Source organism: Crotalus tigris, unplaced genomic scaffold, assembly GCF_016545835.1.
Source record: "Crotalus tigris isolate CLP2741 ecotype Arizona unplaced genomic scaffold, ASM1654583v1 scf7180000024302.2721777, whole genome shotgun sequence".
Lineage (NCBI taxonomy): Eukaryota > Metazoa > Chordata > Lepidosauria > Squamata > Viperidae > Crotalus > Crotalus tigris.
Window position 1 is genome coordinate 1,763,807 of NW_024100474.1, and position 21,513 is coordinate 1,785,319.

The 21,513-nt window shown below is 36.1% G+C and overlaps 1 protein-coding gene across 4 annotated transcripts in view; it reads right to left on the reverse strand.

Annotated features, from left to right (window-relative positions):
* The window catches only part of LOC120299592 (phosphofurin acidic cluster sorting protein 2-like), a 186,662-nt gene that overhangs the window by 57,340 nt on the left and 107,809 nt on the right, over positions 1-21,513 (reverse strand). For all 4 annotated transcript variants that reach the window (XM_039324546.1, XM_039324548.1, XM_039324547.1 and 1 more), the window contains exon 2: positions 2,006-2,093. In XM_039324546.1, the coding sequence (XP_039180480.1) occupies positions 2,006-2,093 (88 nt within the window). The remainder of the gene's footprint in view (positions 1-2,005; positions 2,094-21,513) is intronic.

The window sequence follows — 21,513 nt, forward strand, 5'->3', positions numbered from 1 at the left end:
CGGCTGAAACTATGGTTGAGTTTGTACATGTGTTCTGAGATTAAGGAGTTTTCATCATGTCTTCTGGGTATTTTGATCTTAGTATATCTGATTAGGTCAGGTGTGTTGGGTAGTTCTGTTACCATAGATCTTTTGCTAGTTCTCGATCTTTGGATGTAAAGGATGCTATGACATTGAATGAAGCCATACTTTAATCTTCTTCTATTTTTAGGTCTCTGATTTTCTGGAAGCACTGTAATGGAGAGTTGATAGAATGTTTGTTCCCCCATGACACTTCTAAACTTTTCCATATGCTCTTTGGCTATGTTGTATGTTGGGGTCTCTGATAATGATACAGTGGGATGAAGAAATATGTCAGGCTTGTGTATTTTTGAATGTCCGTAAAAGCAAGTGGGGGGATAGGAACATTGCTTATCATTTGCCATTATTCTTCTTTTGTGATTTGACCTTTCAAGTTTATGGGTTCTCTTGATCAGGTTGTCTAGTTTCTGTACTGGGTTGGCATTTACTAGGATGTAAGGTGGTTTTTTTTGTCCTTCAATCATTATTTGGCTTTTTGAATGGATTATGTTCTGTCCATTACAGCTGTGGTTTGCCCTTTGTCTGCTGAGAGCAAGATGATGGTTTGTTTCTCCTTCAGGTTTTTGAGAGCTGCTTTGAGTTGGTTCTTATTCTATGTTGTTCTGGTCTGGGGTGTGATCGTCAGTTTTATATTTAGTTGGGTCTTGGCAAGCTCTGTGGTTTTAAATGTTGATTCTAAGGCTGCAAAGAATTCTAACTGATTAACATTGTCTATATTGTATTTCTTTTCTTTTCTACTTTTCAACTTATCTTAGAGATTTAGTCTTGATGGTAGTTAACATTTTTGTGTGTTCTGAGATCATGGTTTGGTCCAGCTGTTCCTTGAAACTATCTATATTGTTTAGTCTGAGAATGGAGGTGAGAATGGAGAATCCTAGCCTAGGTTCAGAAACAAGATATTGTTTACACTGATCTGCCTGTTTATATTTCTGTTGTATTTAATAATTAGTTTTATTTGTCAGAAGCCTGAGAAAGAAAACTGGACCGCTTTTAATTAAACAAACTACATAATGGCAAAGTATAATGTTAGAATGTGACTAATGAGAGTTATTTCAGTAAACCATGGTTAAAAAGCATGATCTAATACAATATGTGACCTAAACCATATCTTTACTAGGAATGGTTGATCATTATTCATGAGAACAGGGCCTTGGGCCTTTCTCCTTCTCCTGCTTCTTCTTCTCCAGGTTCATATTTAGGACAAAAACACATGGCCTTTACTTAGATCAGTGGTTCTCAACCTTTTTAATGCTGTGACCCCCAACCGGTCTTAAGCCGAGGACTAAACCGGTCGTAAATCGAGGACTACCCAACCGGTTGTAAGTTGAGGACTTTCCCTGCCCGGGAGCGCCGCGCATGCGTGGTGCCGCCCCCTGTGCCGGCCGAGGCGTAGCTGGCAAGTGGCAGAGACGGAGCAGGCCGACCACCGGCTGGACCACCAGCTGGCCCAGCCCAAGGGAGGTAAGGCACCTGCCGGAAAAGGGGAAAAATGGAGGACAGCCTTGCTTGGCGACCCCCGTGAAATGGTCGATCGACCCCAAATGGGGTCGCGACCCATAGGTTGAGAACCGCTGACTTAGATCTTTTTCGCATATATTTAGCAATTATGTAAAACTCTTGGCAAGTTTATAATCCGATGTGAACATTCTTGTATATAAATTAGTCTCATTCCTGTGTAATACTACTATTATGCAGCAATATACATTTCTACGCATCAAATGGCTATCTCCTAAAGAGCAAAAAGCTTTGTGGAGACAGTAAAGGTGGTTCCTCTCTCCAGAGACAAGAACAGTTTGTGGAAAAGACAAACGTGTGACAATAATGAGATCATAAAAACAGTGCACTGAAGTAAAGCATCTCTGAACAGAACCCAATAGGCCTTCCTAAAGATAGGTGAATACAGTACAGAAGATCAGCAGCTTACCTGGATCTTCACAGCAATGAGCACAGAGCTAAGCTCCTTGTCTAGTTCCCGCAGCACCGTCAGCTTTTTCAGGCGAAGGCTGCACAGTCTGTAAGACAGAGAGAATGGGATACATTCAGGCACCACCATCCCAGGGCCCCCGCTGCATGATACAAGATGCTCCGAAGGTAGCCCAGGATATTGCAGACCACGGTGGGGCCTGAGTTGCTCCTCTAGCTCAGGAACTCCTGAATTCATGCAGCAGAGAGAAAGCGGATCAGAAAAAGATGAAAGGAGGAAAATTAATAGAGCTAAAGCAGGATTAAGAAGATTATGCTATGACAGGAAGTTGCAAAGCACACAGAGGAGAAATCCCTGCCCAAAAGGAAACCAGTGCCAGCTCTGTACAGAGACACTTCAATGATTTGGGGACTTTCCTTATAATTATTGCAGTATCATGCCCTTAATGTAACCCAAAGGAATTTTTTTCCTTGCTTATTTACTACTTAGATAGTAAATAACACCCAAATAATACTTAAATAAAGTATAAGTTGTGCAACAGCAGATACAATAAATACATGAGATTGAGTTAAATCTCTGAACACTCAAATCATCCTATTCAGTGAATCCTATTACTTCCCATTTGGTCCCCCCAGCCTTGTTTCTGAATCATTTTACTAGTACTGAGTACAGCCTGATGTTTAAACAACCATTACTCATCATTCAACCAGGAATTCTAAGCAGAGAAATAGGGAAGAAGGAACATGAATCAGTCTGTCTGTTTTATGGGACATTAACAGGGGTTGGAAAAAGCTTTTTTACTATTAAGAGTAATGTTCTAAAAGGCTGGAATCTTGCATTCCACATGCCATCATTTGCAATCAGCAGGAAAACACATCCAATTCTCTAAGCAGTCTAGTAAAAAATTCTGGTTATTACTTTTTGTAGTTTTTTTATTAACAAAACATTTTCTTGTGGCCCGGTTCTCTCCTGATCCACCCACACTGCATAACGTCAGGAATGAGACATAACAGAAATTGTCAATGTTTTTATGAGGTTCCAACCCTCACCCAGTCAAATACCAGAAGTAATTCCACAAATTCAGTTGGTTACAATAGTTCTTTCCAAGAAATTCCTTCAGCATCATTGTTTTGGGAACAAAAAAGGAGCACCTTTTTCATCTAGAAAACCATTTTACTTTTAGACCAAAGTTTATGAAGTGATTTTTTTTTCCAGAAAAAAGGATCATACACAACTGATAATTCATCAAAAAGATTTATATGCAGACCTCAGAAAGGAGTGTATAGTCTGCTATTTTTCTCCCTTCACAAGCCCAGCAGAAACATTTCTGAACATATGCAGTATGCATCATTCATAAAGCTCCCGAATGCAAAACTTTGTAAAAAATTTGGGTCAGCCTTGAATCAATTTTTTCCAGTTGCAGTGGCAGTACATATATTAACTATTTTCCTGTACTGGCTTTGTGAATCTTCTACCATCTTTCTGCTATTAAAAAGAGACTGCTGGAGTATGTGAAAGAGACAGATATTTTAATTGTATATCATAAAAAAAACTAGCTATCGATGCAGGTATAAAAGCTGACCAAAAATGCATGCAAGTTTTTAGAATGCAAACTATTTCAAGCAGTCCTACACTTTGCTGAAGAGTATCTGGGAGTACTGCTATGGATTACATGGAATTCTTTATCCTTTGTGTCCCCCATCTCCCCAACCTATCAGCACTGACTTAAGGCCTGCCACCAGGATATATTTGGACGGAGGTGTTAAATATTAGAACCAAGCAGCTTGGGCTTGATTCTACTCTTTAGATGTTCACAGATGATTTTTTCATTACTGGTCAACTACATCATGATGTTGTTCATATATAAGGCTGACAGTGTCCTTCTGCCCAGAATGTGAAAAATGAAAAGTAAAAGTTTTCTCCTGCTAGCTAATTATGCAGCAGAATGGCAACCATTCAGCAAAAACATCTGGTCTTCCATACTAAATTTTCAAGGAAAACAAATCTTCATTCCTAGGACCTCCTTGATGGAATAGTCACTTAATATGCTTTTGATTGTTTAGAGGATATTTGCCATTGAAGCATTCCAAGAAGTCAGCAGGCTCATTGCTAAAGATGGCTTTCTATAGCAACATATTCTATGCATTTACAATTTTCCAAACATTCACTTTCTAGATAAAAAACCAGCAGGTGGCAACATCTAGTTGAACCATGGCTAATTTCTGAAGCAAAGCAGTTTTAGCCCTGGCTAATGATTGGATGGGGATGTCTAGTACCTTCAGGGATGCAGATTAGATTGGAAAGTAGACCCCCCCTCCCCCACACTCTAGATACCTTCTAAAACATGCATATAGTTGTCAGGTCTTGAGCTCAACCTGAAGGGTAGCCTTACATTATATAATATCTATGTACTGTCTTCAGTGGTACAGAAATTGTTGTAGGTGTTCTTTATGATTCTTTGTATGATCTGCAAATGGGGATCTCCCCTCAAACATTAATTAGGATATAGATCTGCTGAGACACAGTAGCAAATTGCTTTATATACATCATACCTTTGTCACAGAATATTAAATTTAGTTGGTCTCCAACTCACCACAATAAATTAGCCCTGATGCTAGCAACATCCCTAAAGAAAAAGTTTGATTCTCTATGAAGTCATAGTATTTACAGTTATCTAAATGTACGCAAACACATCTGCGCACATCACTTCCCAAGACTCTCCCAGCTCCTTTTCCACTGCTTGATATCTATGGGGGAAAATGGCAAGAAGGTGACAAGCAACAGGGAGAAAGCAGAACTATTTAACTCGTTTTTTGCATCTGTCTTTATACAAAAGGAAAAACCAGACTAACCTACCAAAATAGTGCCAGAATAGAAATACAATTTAAGATAGGCAAGAAAATGGTAAGCGAGTACCTGTCCAGCCTAGATGAGTTCAAATCACCAGGACCAGATGGATTACACCCCAGGGTTCTCAAGGAACTGGCAGATGTGATCTCAGAACCATTGAACTATATTTTTCAAAGATCCTGGAGCACTGGGGAACTACTGGAGGACTGGAAAAGAGCTGATGTAGTTCCCATCTTCAAAAAAGGAAAAAAAATGGACCCAGGAAATTACAGACCTATCAGCCTGACCTCAATACCTGGGAAGATCCTGGAAAAGATCATCAAACAACGAATCAGCAAACACCTAGAAGCAAACAAAGTCATTACTAAAAGCCAACATGGGTTTGTCAAAAATAGATCATGCCAGACAAATCTTATTGCATTCTTTAACCAAGTGACAAAATTAGTGGATCAGAGGAATGCTGTGGACATAATTTACTTGGACTTCAGTAAGGTATTTGATAAACTAGGTTACAACCTACTACTGAACAAGATAGAAAAATGTGGGGTAGACAGCATCACCACCAGCTGGCTCCATAGCTGGCTGACCGGCCATACTCAGCGTATGGTACTCAATGGAACCGCAGCTACATGGAGGGAAGTGTGTAGTGGGGTGCCCCAGGGCTCTGTTCTGGGCCCAGTGCTCTTCAACATCTTCATCAATGATTTGGACAAGGGGATAGATGGGGAAATCATCAAATTTGCAGATGACACCAAGCTGGCAGGAATAGCCAACACTCCAGAAGACAGGCTTAAGATACAGGAGGATCTGGACAGACTTGAACACTGGGCGCTATCTAACAAAATGAAATTCAAGGGTGAAAAAAGTAAGGTTCTACATTTAGGTAAGAAAAACCAAATGTACAGGTATAGTATAGGGGGTACCTTGCTCAATAGTAGTAACTGTGAGAGGGACCTCGGAGTCCTAGTGGACAATCACTTAAATATGAGCCAGCAGTGTACTGCAGCTGCCAAAAAGGCCAACACAGTGCTGGGCTGCATTAACAGAGAAATAGAATCAAGATTACGTGAAGTATTAATACCACTTTACAATGCCTAGGTAAGGCCACACTTGGAATACTGCATCCAGTTTTGGTCACCATGATGTAAAAAAGATGCTGAGACTCTAGAAAGAGTACAGAGAAGAGCAACAAAGATGATTAGGGGACTGGAGGCCAAAACATATAAGGAAAGGCTGCTGGAATTGGGTATGTCTAGTTTAATGAAGAGAAGGATGAGGGGGAATATGATAGCAGTATTCCAATATCTCAGGGGCTGCCACAAAGAAGAGGGAGTCAAGCTATTTTCCAAGGCGCCTGAAGGCAGGACAAGAAGCAACGGATGGAAACTAATCAAGGAGAGAAACCTAGAACTAAGGAGAAACTTCCTGATAGTTAGAACAATTAACCAGTGGGACAACCTGCCTCCAGAAGTGATGAATGCTCCAACACTGGAAGTTTTTAAAAAGAGACTGGACAGCCATTGTCTGAAATGGTATAGGGTTTCCTGCCTGACCAGGGGGTTGGACTATTAGATCAATATGATATTTTTATTCAGCCCAGGATAATTTAACTCATTAGCTATTAGCATGCATATTCCCTAACTAAAGGCATCACAAGAAGTAGAAAAGTTAATACCCCATTTCTGTAATTAAAGCATGTCATTGATAATTCCTCAGTACCATCTTCTATAGCATTTCTTTTACAATATTTTTATACTGGCTCATAAGAAAATTCTGTTCAAGGCACAATTTACAAAAAAAAACACATTTAAATAAAAATGCAATGAACCTAAAACAGAAATGTACAACATTTAAAACTGCAGCAGCAAAGATAACTACATAAAACTACTAAACCAAATAAAACTTGACTTGGAAAAATGGAAACATCTGCAACTGTCGATGTTAGGAAGAATTGCTACAGTGAAAATGAATATATTACCAAAAGTACTGTTTTTATTCCAAATGATACATATAAAACTAGAAAATATTTTTTAAGATTTAAATTCCCTAATTCAAAAATGTATTTGGCAAGGAAAGAAAACTAGAATTAAACTGAAAATATTACAAGAAGCTAAGGGAAACGGAGGTTTTGGTTTGCCAGAGTGGGTTTTATATTATCAAGCATCAGTGCTAACATGGGTAAAAGAATGGATAACCCTCAGAAATAAAAGATTGTTGGACTTCCGCTTCCGGATCGCAGCACGTTCAGCCGGACAAAGAGACCTCTCTGTCGGTTGTTTTCCCTCCGCCGGTAGACCCTTATGCGGGTCTTAAATTGCCCTGGAGGGGCGACTACCGTCAAGCAGGCTTTGCTCGGCTGCGGTGGAGCGGGGCTCCCCCTGCAGTCCGAGTAACTCCATAGGGCTGACGGAGAAGAAGATCGGCCAGTAAAATGGCTGATCACTTAGCTGCGTCAGCTGAAGTCAGAAAATCATCTAAGCATAAAGAATTACCGTGGTGAATCCAGGTGAGACCTTTCCTCCCTCTCTCTGTCCTGATTATTTGCCTGTAAAAAGTTTTTGATTACTTCCCCTTTTTGTTTTTTCTGTTTCCCGAAAGAGATACATTTTTACTTATTTGGAAGAGAGTTTACAGTCCACTGAGGACATCTTGTGGCAAAAAATGCCATTACAACTTATTTTCCTTCGCTATTTGAAGATGAATTTGTCCTTCAAATGACAACAAAAGGGAAAAGATAAAAGATTTGCAACAGCTGTGGTGAATTTGTGTATTAGAATCTTGGAGGAGGATATTTGTTGACCTTTTTGAAATATAGCCTCCATTAAAAGATTAAAGACCATTTTTGATCAAAGACTTTTCATCCCTGAAATGGAGGAATCTTATCCACAGTTCGACTATGAACTTATACTGGAAAAGATTTTGGAAACTACAAACTATATGAAAGCTTATATCAAATCTTGGAGAAAAATCAAAGATGATACTAGAGAACCACAAACTGACTTTCAGCTATCGGTTCAAACTATAGACCAAAGAATAACGGAGGAAGAACAGAGTAACCCTAGAGAGGTTCCTACTCAACAAGATATACAACTGAACGAGACAGAGGAACTACACTTACAATTTAATTATGAACCTACAGTAGAAACTATTGAGCAAATTAATTCTACACAATCCTACTTATGACCTATGGAGAATATTGAGGATCAAAGAATAACATTCAGGTACAAGTTATTGAAAATTGGGATAATATGGACAATCAACTAGCAATTACAATAATAATTTTGTAAAAGGATATTTTTGTAACAATATTTGGTATTAGAGATGATAAGTAGTTGGAGGGGTAAATTTGATTGATAGAATATATATTTAAAATAGACAGAAATGTAGTCTTTTGGACTGATATCTTTATTTTAACAAGATAATTATTTTGTAATAGAGGGAGAAGAGGAAGTATTTGTGACAAGAGAAATAATAATATTAATAAATGATGTATTAGTTTAAGCAATAGGCTATATCTAAAAAAATGTAAGGGGATAATATATTTATTTTAGATAGAATCATCATGATAGGAAAAAAGAGAAATGAGGGATACCTGAAGTGTTAATATGTCTATATAAGCTTAATTGGAATATGGTAATTTTCAAAATAGTAAAGCTTAAAAACAGGACTTGGATTCTTATAATTGAAATGTGATTGATGATCGATTGGATTGATTGAGCTCTTTTTTACAAATGTAATATTTTTAATTGGTAAAATAATATGTGGGAAATAAAGAGGGAACTTCTAAGGAATTAATTTGTGTGATATATGTATGATTTTGTTCTAGGATAATTGATAACCCAATCATCATGTTGTTTCTCAAGCACTTTTATGTAAAAATGAAAAAAACAATAAAATTTCTTCAGAAAAAAAAAGAAATAAAAGATTGTTGTATTTGGAGGGACATGACTTACAACTTGGTTGGCATGCTTTCTTATGGTATGGGAAAAATAAAATTCATAAATATTTTCAAAATCACTATATTAGAAATGCATTATTATTAACATGGGAAAAAATAAAATGTAAAATATATTTGAAAATCCCAGGATGGCTTTCAACAATAGAAGCATTCGTACATCCAAGTCTAGTCAGTCTTGAGAAAATATAGACATATAAAGATATTCTGAATTCTGAAGGGAACTTAAAATCTAGACAAGAGATGGAAAATCAGGGTATTGATCTATCATGGTGGTCACATTTACAAATGCAAGAGAGATATGATAAAGATGTTAAAGTGTATGGATTTTATAAAGAGCAGATTCTGTTTGATCAGATATTACGAAGCTCTAATGAAAAACTAATTAAGAAAATGTATTTTTTTTATTAAATTTGAAAATGGAAGATGAAAAAGTAAAAGAAACAATGATAACATGGGCGAAGAACTTTGGATACAATATAGATTTAGAGAAATGGCAAAGTCTGTGGGAAAGAAATTATAAACTGACAATGTCAACCTCTTACAAAGAAAATCTATACAAAATGTTTTATAGATGGCACTTGCCACCAGCAAGATTAGCATGTGTGGTAGATATGTGTAAAAGCAAAGAGATATTGGACAAAAATACATACTTGTCTAGAAAAGATGTTGGGAAAACATGTAGATTTTAAACCTGAACTTTTTTTATTGGGTATATTACCAGAAAAGCTTGACAAAGTGTATATATGATTTTGCATGTGATAACAGTGGCAAGGATAATATTCGCACAATATTGGAAAAATGAAGAAATACCATCAGAGGAAGAAATAATAATAAAAAAATAAAAGACTGTGAGGAAATTGACAGACTTACTCTGAGGTCGAAAGAAAAAGAAGAAACAGTATTTTCAAACTTGGGACATTTTATCAATGGTTGGAGAAACGTACTAGGGATTAGGAATTTAATTTGTACTAGTAAATTATAAACTCAGACAACACGTTTGTTGAATAAGCACAGTTGAATTGTATTAAAAATAAATAAAAACTTAAATAAAATAAAATAAAACTGCAGCAGCAAAAGCTATACTTTAAAAACAGGAAGAGTTGGTTATAAATATTAATGACATTAATATCTTATCTACAAGATAAAACACTAAGATACCTTATATAATTATATATTATATAAATATGTAGCTATTTCAAAATTGTATTTCTTCAATGGGTTTTTTTCAGATGCTCAGCATAAAATTATTGTAATAGTTTTCATCTATTTGTTCTTATACTCATGAGCAACTTTTGCACATATTTTGTTTTGTTAAGTCTGATTGGAATGCAATAAAATATGGGCCAACTTCTATTAAAGTTTCCACTTAACATAATTTATTGAAGTCATTTAAATCAAAAATTTAAAAGCTGGCTCACTACATTCATATCATAATAAGCCAGTCGCATTTTGCTTTTTATTCATCCAATTGTAAGGGGAAGCAAATTTTAATTTCAGTAGTTAAGCTCAGAAAATGCAGCTCAACAGCTTACATACTGGGTTACTTTCTCTTTTGGGGGGGGTAACTATATCTTTATCAAAAACATTTTCACCAATTTTAATATACAATTAACACAGAGTTGCTAATCAAACCTGTTTTTAGAAGATTTCTTTGATAAATCCTAATATACTGAGATGCTAGGAGATGCATAAAATCCAAACTGACATAATCATTCTAGTCATACTTATTCACAGTTATCTGCTGCATAATATTGTATTGGCAATAGAACATTCCTATTCATGCTTGAATGTTATAGCTTGTTACAGAACACTTAAGCTGGGTTTGCATATTGCATTAAATAATGGTTTGTATAAGTAAGATTTGATTCGGTCACCATTACTTGCATTCATACAATTTGCTATGCCAAGAGTAAATAAATAATGTTGGACTTAACAAGATATGTGAGGACTGCAGGAACCCACTGCAGACACGTTAGTGGAATTGTCGGTATTATGGATTAAATGAATCTATAAAAATATATGCCACAATACTTTTAGCAGCCTTTAAAGATATCAAACATTTAAATTTTTTAACCTCTAAAGATCTACCCAGCAACATGTTGTTATTATTATAAACCCTTATTGCCAACATTCTTCATGCAACGTAGATCAATATCAGAGTAAAATAAAGAAAAAATGCATTGGACTGTATTTTAATGCAAATTTCTCTAACTGATATCAGATATAAGAACCTGACTTAGACCACTGATCCATCTCACTTAACATTTTAGAGAAAGATCATAAAATGCATACTAAGGAAAACATTTTGCACAAAAATTTTATTACAAAACAGGCCAAAAGCTGAGCAATGAAATGCACTCAGAAGAGTTAGGAGACCAATGTGGGGTAGTAGTGAACATGTTGATCTAGGATAGGGGAGATCTAGGTTCAAATCCACCCTCAGAAACAGAAACCCGTTGGGTAACTTTGGGTTGATTATTTTCTCTCAGCTCTACATACTAGGTAGGATTGTTGTTGTGAAGACAAAATGAAGGGAGACATCTTGAACTCCTGAAAAAAAATTAGCAGGACATTTAAAGTGATAACCTTCCTTCAGTGCTGTTGCTTAGCAATTCATATTTAAAGCAAGCTACTTTTGATTCTGGAGGTAGTACAGGTAGTACAACTATTATGTATTTAGTCTTCTTATATAGCTGCCTATCTCACAGACAAATTATTGATACATCGTATCATAATTTCTTATGCACCTTCAACAAGAAATTTTGCATATTAATATGGAAATGTGGTAGTACAAATAATGAAAATCTAAGTTGGAAACTGACCTGTTATTGACGCAATAAAAATGTGACAAATTTGAACATCTAATTTAGATACTATTTACTCTAATCCAGACAGTTTCCACTACCACCCAATATACCCAGTGGCCATCAGGTGACAATCTAACCCAGGGTTTCTCAACCTTTGCAATCTTAAAATATGTGGACTTCAGCTCCCATAATTCTGCCACCAGCATGCTAGCTAGGGAATTCTGAGAGCTGAATTTACACATCTTAAAGTTGCTAAACATTGATCTAACTACTACCATGGCTCCATCACCCCAAGGCTTTGTTTAGCTTCAATAGGTATCAAACCTATTTTAATAGCTTACATGTCCTCTAGGTGGCACCAGTTTCCTGCCTTTAGCCATTTCCTGTCTTACTAAATGGCAGAAAAGAATTGACAGTCAATAGAATCAGCACTTCTCAAAATCTGTGCGTGAGGTGTTCTGTGTCTTTCACTGTCCTATCCCTCTCAAAAACACTCTTACTGATAAGAGACAGGTTATATAACTAGTAAACAATATAAAATCTGGAAAAAAGGTAACAAATTCTATAAAGTCCAGCAGATCCTGCAAAAGTGAAAAAATACATTGCTAAATGACTGTTAAATAGAGCTAAACTGAATCTGGCATTCAAGGTTCTGCACTCAGCCACCTTTCTCCCCACCCTTCTTTACTGCTATACTATAGCCCTAATTGTGACTGTGCAGAACACCCGCTTCCTGCAATCCAAGCTAACTATTTCCAGAATACTAGAAGTACCTAAATTCTAAGGAACCAGCAGATTTCCTGGCAGTACTCCCAGGACTAGCCATCCTGAAAGCAAGCAAGAAAGAAAACGAAGGCACAAGACAAAATCTCCTAAGTAATCAGTCCATCCGGCTTTCTCACCGGCAGCCTGAATTTCCCTTAGTGGAAATAACCGAAAGGTTTAAAATAGGCTCACAAAAGAAACCAGCTAAGCTTCTAAGCATCCCTAAAGTTCGATTGAGGCAGTGATGGCTCCAATTACATTTCTTAAAGCCATGTCAGCTTGTCTGGGCATTTCCAAGAACTGAATGACTCTGTCAGACTCCAAGATTGCAGCCTTGCTCTTCAATCCCTCTTCATCATTGGCCTCCACATTCCTCCCTCTTCCAAGTTATTCTGCATTTGACTTTCCAAAGACCAGAAGACAGAGAGGGAGGGAGGGAGGGAAAGAGAGAGAGAGAGAGAGAGAGAGAGAGAGAGAGAGAGAGAGAAAGAGAGAGAGAGAACACCAATCACCCTGAATGGCAGCAGTCAGTGCCAAAATTGCAAAAAGGAACTTAGAAACTGACTATATAACATCTCACATTTACCCCATCCCTGAAAAAAAGTTTCAGATTCTTTATGGGTGTAGCTTAAAGCCATAAACTTTAATGACATGAGCACCCTACAATATCAAAATAAACATATACTTTACTTATTTCACCAACATGTCTTTGGAAAGTCCATGAAGCAGAATATTAAATAATTGAACACTCTCCCTATCTTCTCTCTGCATTTGCCTGGCATTATTCCCAATATGTCCCTGAGGCCTATTTAAAGATTATTTTTCCTTTCAATCACAACAACTACAACATAAACATAGTCAGCACTCAACATTAATATATGAATTATGATACACTGTTGTACTGAAACCTGTGCTTTTCCCAACTTGTAAAATGTACCAAATATATTTGTATTACCAGAAACTGTGCACAAATTTTCCTTTATATGAAAGGTGATCTTGGATAAAATTAAATGCAACAGACATGTTCGCTCTAGCTCTTACACCAATCAGAAGCATTCAGTGCTCAGTGAAAATTGGTAATGGAGAAATTCAGGTTAAAAATTAGCAAAGGCCATATGGTAGGTATACCTTTGAAAATTAGTTATTAGTCAGGACTATTGCCTACAATCCATTATATGGATTTATAATGCTATTCAATATTGTGAGAAATGAATGCTGAGTGAAAGATAACTTTGATCTAAACCTCTTAGGCTCTTCAGATATTCTTAAATGGAGAAAGGGCTATATATCCAGTTCAAATATCAAATGAGATGTGATAAACTGTAAATGCACCTCTCTGATTTAGAGTGTCCCTTAGACACATTACAGATGAAACAGGCTAGGGAAAACTAATGCAAGGCTTAGAGCAGGAAACTGGTGAACGCAACTTGTTCAAGTCGGTAACTTCTAACCTTCTTTATTTTCAACACTGGAGTTTTTTGCTGAGGTATGTCAAATCTGTCACCAAATTTCTGTGCAATGCAGAGGATCTGGAAGTCATGTTCAATTGCACACTATTAGATTCATAAGCATAGAGATTCTTTTGGCTCTCGTTTCTCATTGCAATCCTTCTCTCTCTGAGAAAATGTGCCCCTGCATGGAACAGAATCCAGTGTTCTGCTCTGGCTGGAACACAGGCGGTGCGACAACAGCAATAAATAATCGACAACAGCAATAAATAATCTCTTTGGAACTGTTTGCTATTATTGGTTTTCAGGAATTCTGATAAGCTGCAAAGAGACTTAGGAGTTCCCCAGAAAGCAATCTGAAAACTAACATGCTAAGTAATTAGAGTTAAGACTGACAATTATATTTTTTTATTTAATTTGACACAGTGTGAACATAATGTCATCTGGTTATAGAAAGGCTTCAAGATAGAGAACATCTGCCCAGACAAGAATTATTAAAATTGGACTTCTCTAACTTGAAATAAAAAAAACAAGCCAATACTGATGTGGAAAATCCGGAGATGGAAGCATGGCAGCTCCTAACTCGTTTTTAAATATGATGATCTATTCAACACGGGAGAATTATTAAACTAAAAGTACACTAAAGATTCTTGTAGCCAAGAAACAAATAAGAGTTGTATAAGCATATTAGTGTTTTGGTATGAACTGACACTAACAAAAGTGCACTTCAGTGCCTGGATATTATTACTCGTTCTCTTATTGCCAGAACTCCTCACAGCATTAAGAATACCAAGTTAATACAATTAGTCAGTTAAAATTAGTTCTCTAAAAGTATATTTAATATGAACCAATATGGAATAGAGCATTCTCTATCTTGCTTTCTCCTTTCAACATTCTTAAGCTTTTTTTCTTTCCTACATTCTTGAAAATGTTTCAAGAGTATTTTATACACCAATGCAAAAATGCAACTTCTCGTTTGTATTGCTTCTTTCCTCTTATCCATCTGTCTGAAAGAATTCTTTTTCCTACTCTCCTGTTGCAGAAAACCCCCCCATCTCTCCCCTCTATGAAAGTTCCCTAAAAATCAAGTTTCCAGCCACAATCCTATACTAAAAATGAAGCAACAAAAAACAAGACATTTAGAATTAATTTAGTGCTCCAAACTGGATTGAAGGACTAATAAAAAAAACAGAATTCATATGAAATAATTCCTAATGCAAGGCTTTTTTTCTTAGAAACATAGAATAAGAACTTGACGGTTAAATTTAACACAATTATGAATCCTGATACTTGGTGATTTTTACTAAAAAGATAACATGATTTTTTTTCTGTTCTTCTAAAATGAGATTATGCGATACTCTGCTAAATCAGAGCAAGACTGTATTAGTGTCCTACACAGGCCTCCAGGAAAGCCATAAGTAGAACATAAAAGCACAATAGCTTTCTATTCATGTTCCTTAGCAACAATACATGACAAGAGGCCATTAATAGTGTTAAGTATTATTTTCTGTAAATTTTTCTCAACACTTTTAAAGTAGCTGAGTGGATGGCCTTTACTACATATTGTAATAAGAAAATGAATTCACAGTTAACATATATTCTATGTAGAGTTCTTGTTATCTGTCCTTTTTCCATTATTATTAAGCTTCACCAGAGAACCCCTGTTCTAGCAAGTGCAGCTTTTAAAAAAAGAATGGAAAATATTAGAACCTGGATTTTCCATAATCTACTCAATCTATCTTTTGAGACAAATTTAAAAGAGTACAATTTATCGGTGAAATCTATCACAGTACAAACTGAATAAAAACAATAATGATCAATATTATATTGCCTGAAAAAAATCACAGTTAAAGCAGATTTTCTTTGGTAGCACGCATATATTAAATTGTTTTATATTGTTTTATACAATATTCAGAAAATAAATGGTTATCAGGCATGCTTACCTGTTTCTAAACAAGACAATGGAATCTATAAATTCCAATTCATGTTAGTTTTATTGCCAGCTTTTTAAATTACACATTAATCAGTAGTGGAATGTACCAGAAATATCAAAATACTAATACTAATACTAGTACTACTACTAGTAGTAAAGTTGGAAGGGACCTTGGAGGTCATCTAGTCCAACCCCCTGCTCAGGCAGGAAACCCTATACCATTTCGGACAAATGGCTGTCCAGTCTCTTCTTAAAAACCTTCATGTTGGAGTATTCACCGCCTCTGGAGGCAGGTTGTTCCAATGGTTAATTATTCTAACTGTCAGGAAGTTTCTCCTTAGTTCTAGATTGCTTCTCTCCTTGCTTAGTTTCCACCCATTGCTTCTTGTCCTGCCTTCAGGCGCCTTGGAAAATAGCTTGACTCCCTCTTCTTTGTGGCAGCCCCTGAGATATTGGAACACTGCTATCATGTCCCCCCTCGTCCTTCTCTTCATTAAACTAGACATACCCAATTTCAGCGGCTGTTCCTTATATATTTTAGCCTCCAGTCCCCTAATCATCTTTGTTGCTCTTCTCTGTACTCTTTCTAGAGTCTCAACATCTTTTTTACATTGTGGTGACCAAAACTGGATGCAGAATTAAGTTAGTAGTACAGAATACAATATTTACACCATTTAGAAAATTAACTCTGCATTTGTGGTTTAACAGGATTCAAATGATGATAACATTTATATATTAAAAATAACAAGCTTTTAAAACATTAACTTTCAGCAGTGGAACTCTTCATATTTTTTAAAAAATAATTTATTTGTTAAAACACTTAAGGAGCAGAATAAGTAGCTATCTAAAAGAAAAAGGAGACATAAAGAAAAGAATACCAATAAATAAATAATGGATTTACAATTATTATCATTACATTAAAATTCCTTATTTCATTCATTAATTAATGAATATAGTTATCAAGTCAGACCCTTGTCGTAAACTGCTGCACAATTTGGATACTCTGTCATGTGGGATGTATTGATCCAGAAGCAACATATATATTTTTTACTGAATAAGTTAAGGAGTGTAGATGTAATATTAATCATCTGTGATTGTGAGGTTTATCTTCCTAGAAACACAAGATGCTAATGCTGGGTCAACACTAAAACAGGTTTCTTCATCCTAGAGGTCTTTCTTGATACTGAGACATACAAATCCATCAGACCACATCTTCAAATAGTTAAGAGAAAATGGGGCTGAATCCAAAATAACTGGTTGCTTACATGTTGAATAAAGCCATCCATGACAAATAAGCTTCCAATAAGCTGCCAGTTTACTGCCAGACATCCATTAATTTGTCTGTTTAAAAAACATTCATACCATTAATAATTTCAATGACTATAGTGGAGGGTTCCATCAATTAATTATGCATTATGTGCCCTGCCAATCAATTTATTTAGGTAACCTCTTGTTCTAATACTAAAAGAGGAAGTGCACATGATTCTTCTCTATCCTCAGAGTACATAATTTTATAAATCTGTAGCATTTGCCTCTTTCATGGTTCTGGGAAGTATGTAAACAAAATTGTGGTTTGTGTTGTTTGGTAACAAATTTGTACAGGTAGTGCTTTAAAAAACAGTAACCAAGCAGCGCAGGAAATATTGTTAAGCTACTAAAAAGATCTTTCATGAAAGATTGATTTGGTGTAACAAAACATAAATGGAATGTAATAAGCAGGAACAATAACTAAGCTAAGAAACAGACTGCACTTTAAAAAAAAAAACCTTCAGAATGCACCACAGTGAAAAAGTTATAACTGATAGTAAAGAGTAAAATGGTACTGACTTCATGACGAGTGACCCCGTATGCATCATGAAAATAGAAAAGAATTGACATATATCTTTGGCTTCTCAACTTGAAGATGGAAAAAAGATGGGGGGAAAAATACTACTCTCATACCGGAATTATAACGGAATTCAACCCTCAATCTTAATTCTCTAGATACTAAACACTTAATTCACTTTTGGTTAGACTTGAGTCTTAGACATGATTCGATTAGACTATACTACAAACAAGAATGAAGCTTTAAACATTAAATTTGACTGTCGACTGTGGTATAACTGTCACAACTTGGCTTCACAGCTGAAACTCCAGGCTTTTTTCTTTCTATGCTGATTTAATGGACATTCTTAAAGTGCTAGTAACGATTTACAAAGCCCTTTACAGCATGAGCTTGGGTTATTTAAGGACCACTTTTTCCTGGTTACATCTATCCTTCCCATCAGGACCAGCAGGAGGGGCATATTACAGGTCCCATCCACTAAGGAGCACCATCTGACAGCAGGAGAGCCTTTTCTGCACTTTGGAACAACATCCCCACTGAGGTAAGGTTGGCCACAAATCTATTCACCTTCTGGAAGGCCTTGAAGACATGGCTTTGCCATCTGGCCTGGGATCTGGGGTGGTGTGGAAATTGCAAAATGGTTATACTGTTTATAAGAGGGATTGCACCCTCCAGATGATGTTTTTATAGTTTGTATGGTTTTTAAAAAATATTTTAATGTTGCTACTTTATCATGCTATTGTTTGTAGTCAATCTATGCAATTTTCTTGTAGCAGCTAATCAGATGCTCCACTATTTCTTCAGTTTCTCTGCAGAGGCAGCACTTGCTATCTGTTGCTGTCTTATTAATTCTGGCTTTGTATGCATTTCTTCTTAAGGCTTGGTCTTGTCCAGACGGAATTAGTCCTTCTATCTCATTCTTAAATTTTCCTCTTCTTAGTCATTGCTTTGTCTACTGTTTTTTAATATACTGGCCATGTAATATTTTGTCTTTCCCTATCTTTTTTCTGTTCGTTTCATCTTTCTTGTAGGCCACTTTGGTGTCTCCAGTCTTCAGTAAGCTTTCCTGTATATTAGCTTCAGTGCATCCTGTTCACTGTCCTTCAGATATTTTTCCAACGCCCTTTTTAACTCTTTAACTATCCAAGGTACTTGCAACATTCTGCACCCACCTAATTTTCCTGGTAAAAAGAGCCTGTCATCATCACTGCAAGGATGAAGGGCATGATTCGATGACATTATTTTTCTGATGTTCCTATCCACGGCCTTAGCTCTACTTGAGTCCAATCCATTATTCCAACTGTATATCTAATGACTGGAATTGCCCAGGATTTAATTGACTTGATGGTATTCTCTTCACTGAGTTTGGACTTTGAGATCTTCTTCACTCTCTTGATGTATTCACTTCTAGCCTTCTTCTTACTTCAGTGTGCTTGATATTGTCAGCTTAAAGGATGCCTAGGTATTTTTAGTGATCGCCTTTATCCAGAGTCTTGATGTTATTTCTAAAGGGCATCTTGATTTGTTTAGTTTTCACTATATTTTCCCCGTTTGATGGCGAGCGCGGTAGATCTGTCCAGTCCAACTCCACTGCAATATCTTGGGCATGTTCAGCAGTGATCTTATATCAGATGGTGTTTTTCCATACAGCTTTAGATATCCGTGTAAAGGAGGTGGAATAATTTGGCACATGTTTTTGATGTTTGAGAGCCATGGCTAGGTTATTCAGTGTTATTGACACAGGAATCAATACCAATGACAGTAACAGTGGAAGTAAGTCTTGTTGAAAATTCCTCTTTTCATAGTAGCTTCAGTTAGTCTATCACTATTGACTAGCAACTATGCCTTCCATTGATTTTTGCACAAAGCTTCTGATGTTTTTACCAACTCCTATTATTTCTAGGTATTCAATCATGTGGCAGGGAATTAAATGCCTTTTTGTAATCACTCTATACTACAAAGGACAAGATCAAACTCATTTAATCACTTATGGAAAATCATTGTTCCTAATCTTATAATCTAATGAGTTTTTAAAATAATCACAATGATTTGACTATGTTCACATCCACAAACTGATCCTAAGACTGCTAACTGAAAAACTATCCTACCGAACCCAATGGAATATTGATATTGAAGAAAATTACTAATCAAATACTAGCAAGAATGTAGACATTAATTCATATGTAAAATTCATATTCTCCTTTCATATAATGTTCAAGGTATTATCATGAGAAAAAGATTCTTAAAAAATTCCATGTGTTAAAAAAAATTAAAAACATATCAAAACATGGTTTATATAGACATGACTGAAATCATTCATCTTTAAATAACTGACTGAATAATCTTACTAAACTGCCTTTCTAAAATTAGCAGGACATAAATATAAAGAATGCATGCAAAGCAAGCAGAGGAAAGGGAAAGACATGAAGGCAAGGATAAAGCAGGAAAGAAATGCAATAATTTTAATTATATTTCTTTCACCTTGCTATAAGACATTAAGATTAAAAATCTAATTTCACATACATTTTATTCATGAAGATTTGTAGGCTTTTTTACTGTGTACTGTCTTTCCAAAGTCATTTTCTCCAATATATACTTCATAGACAGTCACTGGGATCAATCTGTGTATATATTTAATAAATTATTACTATTATTATTATGAATGTTTATATATTATCTGATTGGAGATTGCATCTCCAAATTTAAAGAACGAAAAAGATCACTATATTTTGCTTTGAATTTAGGAAATATTAATATTAATTACTAGTCATATACAAACCAAACAAACTTCTATCCTTAATCAAATTTATTATATTGTTTTTTTATTTCTTTTATATTCCAGCTTCCTGCCTTAAAAAAAAAACAAAACATTTTCAGGCAAGGAGAATTTTTGTCCAAGATGATAGAATCCCCAAGGGACTTAAGGCGCCAACTAGTCTATAAAGGTAGTACAGATGCAGCAAAGACAATCTGTGTTAAAGCCAATATTCTATACTGTCCACTGGGAGAAATTAAATTATTTATTATAAAAGTCTTACAGCTTCACTTGTCAGAAGCATTTCATGTCACCAAGTTTGGTCATATCCCCACATGAGCCAAGGTAATTATCTCTAGGGAGAAAATGTGTTTTAGCTAGAAACCTTGCAGAAATTAAAGATGGCAGCCTCCCTACTGGGAGCAACTTTGAATTGAAGTGATACAAATGACTGCTGATTATGCAGCCCTCATGATCATATCTAATAAGCACTTGGAGCTAATTCAGCTTTTACCAAGTCTAATGGAACCACTTTGTGTAATAGCTTGACCTACCAAACACACACGCATATGCACACACACACACACAAAATGAACACAGGCCTTTCTGGTCAGAAGCCAAAGTTCTGGCATGTGACCATTTTTCATACACCTGAGCGCTCAAGGACAAAGTTGATTTCTCATTATTCTCAACTTGTGCGCTTATCTAGAGCATTAGAAGAAAAAACTGGTATTAAATGCAAGGGGATTCTGCTGTTTCTATAATGGCATCAGTGTCACTGAGGAAGCAATTCTGATTGAGCTGCTTTCACTCTCCATAAATTTAAAAAAGAAACAAGAAACCTTTGCCTCTTTTGCTAGGCTAATACCAATGAAGCTGCTTAAATAGGGCCAGGTAAGAATTAGGGAAGGTGCAAGGAAAATGCTCCAGAGGATCAATGTTCTAGGGGAGCAAGAAAGAGGGGTGATCTTAAAGGCAGGGGTGGCCAACTATGGCCCCTTTACAACCCATGGACTTCAACTCCCAGAATTCATGAGCCAACATGGGAGTTGGAAATGGAATTCCGGGAGTTGAAGTCTACAGATCATAAAGGGGCCATAGTTGCCCACCCCTGCCCTAAGGAGACCCTCAATCTCATATGTTGAACTAAAGGTATTTGTTTACATA